Source organism: Parasteatoda tepidariorum, chromosome 10 (assembly GCF_043381705.1).
Source record: "Parasteatoda tepidariorum isolate YZ-2023 chromosome 10, CAS_Ptep_4.0, whole genome shotgun sequence".
In the NCBI taxonomy this organism is placed as follows: domain Eukaryota; kingdom Metazoa; phylum Arthropoda; class Arachnida; order Araneae; family Theridiidae; genus Parasteatoda; species Parasteatoda tepidariorum.
In genome coordinates this window covers 30,920,704-30,929,765 of record NC_092213.1, presented here as the reverse complement: position 1 = coordinate 30,929,765, position 9,062 = coordinate 30,920,704, and the positions used below count along the sequence as shown (strand labels likewise).

General features: G+C 29.1%; 1 protein-coding gene across 1 annotated transcript in view; it reads left to right on the top strand.

Moving 5' to 3' along the window:
- Positions 1-1,849: 1,849 nt before the first annotated feature.
- Positions 1,850-9,062, top strand: part of LOC139426828 (uncharacterized) — a 10,203-nt gene continuing 2,990 nt past the window's right edge. The window contains exons 1-3 of the mRNA XM_071186920.1: positions 1,850-2,052; positions 7,601-7,847; positions 8,078-8,456. Coding sequence (XP_071043021.1) covers positions 1,850-2,052; positions 7,601-7,847; positions 8,078-8,456 — 829 coding nt within the window. The remainder of the gene's footprint in view (positions 2,053-7,600; positions 7,848-8,077; positions 8,457-9,062) is intronic.

Below are 9,062 nucleotides of genomic sequence, written 5' to 3'. Positions count from 1 at the left end.
AGAACATTAGAACTGGATGAGATTTTACAGCGAGGAAGATTTGAACTGGCTTTTTTAACAGCTTTTAAGTTGATGAAATGTTTTCTCTTCGATCTGAGGTGGCTTGCGGTTATTGGGTTAACGTACATTTGTTTTGATCTATAATATAAAAAAGAGTCTTTGATATGAGGTATGTTATGGCATTTAAGATGACAAACAGCTGATGCTTTGATCTACTGAAAATTACATCTAATCTGTTATATGCCGAACATTATCCCTTTGGCGCAGATTGTTTATTAAACATATTTTTCAAACTTATTCAGTAACTGTATTAATTTAGGTCACACAAAGTTAAAAAATATTATATTTAGTATTTTAATCTTATGGTTATGAAATGCAGCATAAAACACTGGTGTCTTTTTCTGTGTTAAAGGTTCACTGTGTTAAAGATTCACACCGTGTTAAAGGTTCACTGTGTTAAAGGTTCAGACTGTGCTAAAGATACATGCTTCACTTCCAAACAAAATTTTTTCCAATTTGCAATTTTTTAGATCTAAGAAAAACAGTTATTCATCATTGAAATTTCTTTAATTCACAAAATCAACTATTGATACATTTTTTAAATAAGAAGGAATTTTTTCCCCAACTACATTATCATATTTTAGTACAAATATAATCATGAAAATTTAACACATTTTTTTAGTAACTACTTTTTTAGATGTAGATTTTCTTTTAGATTTTTAGTAACTAATTTTTTATCTGCGGTAAATGCAAGAGTTTCGAAAATGCATCAAAAAAGTTCAAATACTAAGCTTGACTCTGAAGTTGTGATTTTACAGAACTGTTGCATTGCATGCGGATTATTGAAATCAAAATCAAGATTTATCACAACTTTTTCAGCAATATTTGTAATTTCATTTCACATTGGATACATAGATTCAATTATAATGTTAACCATACACACAATAGCTGATAGATACGACGTTAGAGTGGGCTGCGTTCTGTCAGTAGCCTGCGTATTTCAACTGTTAACTTGGCATGCAATGCGTGCAAAAAGGATGAATATAATCCAAATCTTGAAGTACATTAAAAAGCTAAATAAAATGAAGAAATGGGATGTAGAACTAAGTAAAAAACGAAAAGTCATAATTTATTCTACTATATTATCTTCATATGTATATTACGTAATGACTTGTTTCACGAGTAGTAATGGATTTATTGAAGAATACATTCAGTATTTAATGTATGGTTTTAAAATCGAAAATCAATCTTGGCGAACATTCTTGTATTTTATTAAACTATTTATTGTATACTGTGTAACGTTCTGTTTTAACAATGTCATGCTGATCCTGTATATAACATGTTGCCATCTCATTTCTACATATCTTTCACAGTATTTACAGGACATGGAGACCGCGTTTGCAACATCGACATTCATTTTACGCCAAGAAGAATTTACTAGACAGTATATTTTGCTGCTGAATGTTATACAACTGATTCGCAAAACTTTCTTTTTGAGTTCATTTTATCAGTGTTTCTCTCAANTTCACAGTATTTACAGGACATGGAAACCGCGTTTGCTACATCGACATTCATTTTACGCCAAGAAGAATTTACTAGACAGTATATTTTGCTGCTGAATGTTATACAACTGATTCGCAAAACTTTCTTTTTGAGTTCATTTTATCAGTGTTTCTCTCAAATATTTGTTAACCTTTCTGGAATAGCTGTTTTTTTAGCCGGATCTCATTCAATAATATCAGAAAACAATGTAAACTCACAGCTAATAAGGGAATATGTATTGTATACAATAGTTAACACTTCGTCTTTGTTTGCAATTTTTTATAGCGCAGGAGAGATACCGATAGTGATGAGGAAGATGAAAGAATCGTTTTACGTGGAGTATGCTAAAATGTCTGTTTCGCGCGCAGGTGAACTCAAGAAATTAAAACTTTCTGCATTGAAGGAAATAATAGATTTGCCAGAAGTTGTGCTCACGGGATATGACGTACTCGTTTTCACAAAAGCAAATTATTTTTCCCTGTTGGGAGCTTTTGTTACTTTCGGACTTATGTTTGTTACAATCGAACGGCAATACTTGTAAAATTCCGAGCACAATTACAAAAAATCGATACTGATTCCTTTCAAGAAATAAGAACTTGCCATACAATTATTGAAGCTAGGAATGCTTAATTAGGCATATTAAGGCACACTTTTTTCATTTCTGCAGTGCATTGCCCCTTAGTGTTATTTCTAAAAAGATACTTTACAAGTTCCTTAAAACTCCACTAGATGGCAGCACTTTCTATAAAAGTAATCTTTTTGCCAACACAGAAATTGTGGCGTTTTTCTTAAGCAAAAACGCTCTTGAAAATGCTCTGAAATGAACTTCATTCCGTTAATTATAGTAGTAGTAGTTAATTTACGTCACACTAGAGCTGCACAATGGGCTATTGGCGACTCTGGGAAACATCCCTGAGGATGATCCGAAGACAAGCCATCACAATTTTGAGCCTCCGCAGAAGGGATTGCACCCCTGCTTCGGTAGCCCAACGACCTGCACGCGAAGTCGAGCACTTTACGGTAGAACAGTTTAACGAGAACCCCTACCGTACATCCTCGGTCCCTGCACAGACTGATCCAAGTGGTCACCCACCCGCACACTGACCGCAGCCAGTGATGCTTGACTTCGGTGATCTGCTGGGAACCGTGTCTTTACGATCAGTCCACAGCGGGACCCGTTAATTATAGAAACTTTGTCCTAAAAAGTGAGTGAGTGAATGAATGAATGAAATAAAAATAAATATTTAAAAAAAACAACAACTTGATGAATTAGGAAGTAGATAGGAGGGATTAATAGCATGAGAAGAATGAGAGGTGAGATAAAAACAATCAAATTTTATCCAGCAATTAGCCATGTTTTGATACTTTTAATTCTATATTTCTTAACGGCTATTAAGCAGTTTTGCTCGAGTTTTTTTGCTACGTTAAAAATAAATTTGCGACATTTATTGACATTTGTATTGTCTATATTTATTGACTATATTTTTAAGATGATTAAGAAAATATATGTTTTAGGAATGGTGATTACGAACCACATCTGTTTATGATCATGTACTTAAAATATATAGAGAAGAATTGGTAAAAAAATAAGAAAATTTAGGTAATTTAAAAAGCCTATGGGGAAAAGTGACATACCAACTTTCTATTCAATTTATTTGATTTCCTTTCATTCGAATTTATTAAAATTAAAATAATTTTAAACAAGCAATTGAACTGTTATTAAAATACTTTTAGTACTTTTTCACTTGAATTTTAAACTCAACCACGGTCGGTCAAGCAAAGAAACGGCAATATATTTATTATAAGCCACGGAATATACAACTGATACAAAATATCAAAGTAACTTGCATTTTGTAGCGTTGAGTGTTAAACTATTATGAGGTATAACTATTGTATTTTAACTAAAGTGTTAGTTTCAACATTTTATCTCTACACTGTAATGCATGCTGCAATAGAAAATTATTATAATTTACTGTAGAAAAATTATAATAATATAAATGTGTTATAAAAAAATTGCCCAGTTTCGGTGATATGTAAAATTTCTCAGTATTAATGCCAATGTGATGTACGAACATTATGATGTATGAACATTATGTCGTTAATGTGATGATTCTCGAATGATTATTAGCAATGATTACACTCGAATGATTATTACCTATGAAACGTATAATTACTGGGTTTTGACTTTATGTAAAGACTAATGTATAAACAATGTATAAACACTAATATCTAAACATTAATGTATAAACAATGTACACTAATATATAAACACTATTGCACAAACACTGCATCTATAAACGTTATCAAAAAAGCAAGAAAGAAAGTTGAATTTTTTTATCATCAAGGTTTCTGTAACGCTTTATAAATTCGTATAGCACAATTAGAAGACTTTCCTCATTCGTTCTCATTATCAGTAATTTTAATTTCTACAGCATATTAATGCTTTAAAACTAGTAATGCATTATATTAGTGTTGATGAATTATAATTAGTATTAATGAATTTGTAATGCCTTACATTTCTAATGCATATTGCTACAAAATTTACATCGTTAAAACATTTTTCAATATTACACTGTTGCAAGTAACATGTAAATATTAAATAAACTATTAAAACTATATTTTCCTTCTTTTACGCCTTTATATTTTAAAATAGTTTTTTCTTGATAATATTAATATGGTATAGATAGCTTATTGATTTTTTTTGTTTGCTTTCAATAAAAATAAACCCCAAAATTTTGTAGTTTTCTTTCTTTACTATACCCCATAAATTTTCAATAGGGTTAAAATTTGATGAGTAAGCAGACCCATGGTAGCACTGTAATTTTGCGTTACTCTAGCCAGATTTTAGTTGATTTTGATGTATTAGATGAAGCTAAATTTGCTGAAAAATTCCTTTTTCTTTCCATTTCCGAACCTAATATCGTTTTAGTGATTCGGTTATATGACGTGAACGGCTCATTTTAAAACATATTCCAAACATAAAATTCACAAAAAAGTCCCTTTAAAATAATAGTCTGCAATAAATCTAAAATTCTCATGAGCTACTCCTAAAACTATTAAAATAAATATTATTGTATTATATTCTAATAGTTTAGACCAATTAAAAAGATTATTCAAATGTTTTGAGATTTATTAATAATATTTTTAAATTATTATTATTTTTTTAACTAAGCAAATTTTAAGTTTGTGTCTCAATTTGATTGAAAATAAATTTCTAAGAATATAGCGTTTGTATACATGCATTATAATAACATAATATTTAAAAATATAGTATTTTCTTATACTGTATCGAATGAGAAAAATGAGTCATTCTAATATTTTGAATCAGAGTTTCAGACAGAGGAAAAATTTTTTATTTCGATTATTTTATTATTACAGACTATAGCTTCTCTTTTAGCTCATTTCTAATCTTTTTCTTATCAAAAGGACTATTGTATATGGAAAAAAATATTGGTAATCAAAAATTGAAATTAGATTTGGCGTGAGGATAAAATAGTTTTTTAAAGCTTTCTATTTTTAATTTTTTTTTATTACTGATTATGAATAAAGAAATATGGATATGCTCAGTTTTATATGATCGGCATTGAAGCATTTATAACTTTCAAAAAGAATTTATGTTTATTATTTTAAATAAAATTTCCGAACGCTTAGAAACTCAAAATGATTCCATAATATAAAACTGAGTCAGTAATAATTCCTAATTTAGTGCTGCCATCTCTTAGTGCAATCAATAACAAAATTCTACAAAATCTTGAAGTTATAATTCCTAGATGGCAACACTGTATAAATTATGAAATACTTTCCACAAAAATATTGCTAGCAGATTTAAACTTTTAATATTAGGTCATAATTGAAAGTGATTTAATGGAAAATCGATCTATCAAATGGTATGTGATATGCAAAGTAAATTTTATTTGTACAACCGTTGATGGAGAAGAGGAAACTACTACTGGTCATTTCCATGAGATGTTTACAGCAACCATAGATATAAAGGCCCTATATTAGTCCCAGACCCCATATGGAGATGTTTACAGCAGCATATAATCCTTAGAGAGCAAGCAGTTACCTACCTCTTCCAAACAATAAAGCAACCGAAAAAGCAGTAGTATTAAATATTCACAATGAAAAAGTGTTTCAAAGTTTTTAACAAAATTTTCAATTTATCAGAAAATATTTTTATTATTGAGGAAAACTTTCTAATATTTCAGAAAATGTTTTATTTTTATAAAAGAAATCTAATTTTTAAGGAAATATTTATGTTTTTGCAAAAAAATTTTCTCTTTTAGGTAAATATTTTTTTGTTTTCGGAAAAAATCGGTTAGTTTTGTAAAAATATTTCAAACTTTTTAACAAAATGTTTTAGTTTTTCAGAAAATATTTTTATTATTGAGGGAAACTCTCTAATATTTCAGAAAATATTTTTATTCTAATATCTTTTATGAAAATATTTATGTTTTTGCAAAAAATTTTCTCTTTTAAGAAATTTATTTTCCAGTTTTTCAAAAAATAATTTATAATATATTAAAAATAATTTATAATAATTAATAATATTTTTTTAGTTTTTCAAAAAAAATTTTTTTCTTCATATTTTTGTTATAATTTTCTAGTTTTTCAGAAAATTCTATACTTCTGAAACTTTTTGTATTAATTATTAAAGGGTGTAATTTTTTCTTGATAATATAAACTTTTTCACCTGTGAAAATTATCAATAAAGACAAAATATATTTTAATATAATAAATAACATTTTATTCAAAGTTTTCACCAAGCACTTCTGCGAGCATACATCATAGGTTTCTTAACAATTTTATTTTTACTATAAAATTTTTTTATCTACATTTAAATGCGCTGGTAATAGAATTTTCTGAGAAATAGTTGTATTCCCTTCCCACGTTCTATAATAAGTATGAAGCACTATGTTATACTTTATATTATGACTAATTGATAAAACGTGGACTAACCCCAAACGTCCCGGACAGAAAAATATAGTTGGAAAATTTTGTGAGAAAATAGATAACATATGACTCTCCCAAGTTCTGTAATCAGTATCCGTTAAAGTCTGTAGATAATTTCTGAATTTATCTCTTAATTTGAAAATAAAGTAAGTTATTTGCATTATTATAATATTAAATAATAATAAAATGACTATGTTTTGAATATAAATGAATTTATTGCAGCAAAAATTCCCTTTATGTGTTTCTTAGATGTAAATTAATTCATTTGTAATTTTAAGGAAATTTAATATATAATTGATAATATAATGTAAATATGTCGTTATTCATTTTCTAATAGAAAATAAAATCAAATTTATTAATGTTTTTATTTTAATAAAAATATGATTGAATAAACACCGTAGATATATTGTTATATATTAGTTTTTAATTAGATAATAATTTTTTTCATAAATGATTTTATAGAAATTTAATAAAGTTTATATTTCTTAAATATCTATATTAATGCGTGTTGGAGCTCTTGCAAAATGTTAAAACTAAAAATTAGGTGAAACCTAAGGCATCTGTCCAGTTTTCAACTAACAACCACTCATTGCTCATATCATAGTCATTTTTTCCTCATTACTGCGATTGCGTAATAGATTAATTAATTCATAGAATTATTAATTTCGTAACAGTTTCCTTCATTAATATCGAAATAAATATTAAAAGAATGCTGGAAATTGGAAGCTGGAATTGTCTTGGGATTCCGAGTTGCCATCTTGGATGATTAAGAAATTTATTAAGTGGAAAGATCAACTCAAAATTTTAAATGATATTTCTATCCCCAGATGTTTAGATAAAAATGAGGGAGTTATGGAAATTACATTGTGCGTATTTTGTGATGCTTCCGAAAAAGCATATGCTGCGTGCGTATTTTTGAGGAGTGAAACTCCAGACTGAATTACTTGTCAATAAATACAGGCTAGGTCAAGGGTCACCCCACTGAAGCCAATATCAGTATCTAGACTAGAACTTTCAGCATGTAACAAAGGAGCAAGACTTTGCCAATCTGTAAAAGAAAGTTTAAGAATGGAAAAGTTGCCACATGATACTGGTCTGATTCCAGCAATGCGCTTTACTGGATTAAGAAAAATGAAAACTGGGCTACTTTTATATTTAATCGTGTGAAAGAAATTCGAACTTTGACTGACCCAGATGATTGGAATCGTATCTCTGGTCAATCAAATCCTGCCGATTTGCCTTCTCGAGGATGCAGTATTGAAACGTTAGCAAAGTCTAACTGGTGGCACGGACCCTCCTGGTTGCAAAACCATCCTGACAATTGGCCTAAATCCAATATTTTTCCTAATGAAGTAATTATAAATGCAGAAAAAATTAAAACATTTGTAAGTGCCACAAATACAGAAAATGAAGACAAAATTTATGATCTTTTCTCCGATTACTCTAAACTACTAATAGTTATTTCCTGGGTTTACAGATTTCTGGATAATTGTAGAATGAAGAAAGATGTTTGAAAATTTGGAAACTTAACCGTGGAAGAAAGGAACAGAACTGAAATTTCGTTGTGCTAAAAATAGCACAGCGAGAATCCTTCACGGGATCTCAGTATAAGCGACTACAGAATCTCCAAGTTCTTGAAGATGTTAATCAACCTTTCCGAATTAGGACTAGACTCTCGTTAAAAGACAACTTGGAGAATTTCAAATTTCCTATTGTGTTACCAAGTGATCATCCAATAGTTGAAAAGCTTGCTCACTGGAGACATTGTTATCTTGGTCATGCAGGTGTTCAAATTGTAATGACCCAACTCATAGAAGAGTTCTGGATTCTGAAGCTCAGAAAGACTGTTCGCAAAGTTATCAGAAAGTGCATAGTTTGCAAAGGATTTGCCTCACGACCAATCGCAACTCCAACAGCTCCATTGCCTGTTTACCGTCTAAGAGCAGCTGGGCTATTCCATGGTAACTTACGTTACATTCACAGAAATTTTATTGCACTGACAACTTAGAAGCATACAAATAATACTAATACACAATCTAAAATAAAGTGATTTCTTAAAATTACAATCAAAACCAAAAGGAACCTAATTAGAATAGTTAATATTTTTCCATTTAAGCAGTGTAAAAACCTAAAACTAGTGTGGTAACTTACGTTACTGAAAAAGGAATGGCATAAATTTGCAATATGCTTGAAGGCAAAATTCTGTTCTCATACAAATGTTAATTGATTAAGATTATATGTATCATTTTACTGACATGTTTAAATATTTATTATGCCTAGATTTAGGATTTTATTTCAAAAGTTAAATTAAATATAATTTTTTAAATGGGTAACTTACGTTACAGTAACTTACGTTACGAAATTCCCTTTGCATCAAACTTTTACTCCAGTAATGTACAAATGCAAATTAACATATTTAAACAGTATAGTGCAAGGGAGAAAAAGTGTACATGAAGTAAACTCAAAAAACTTTTGATTTACACACTTGATTCAGACATTACTATGCACACTTATAATGTCCTCTGTTATTAACTAGTATAGGGGCTCAATTCTTTTCACCATGCTTT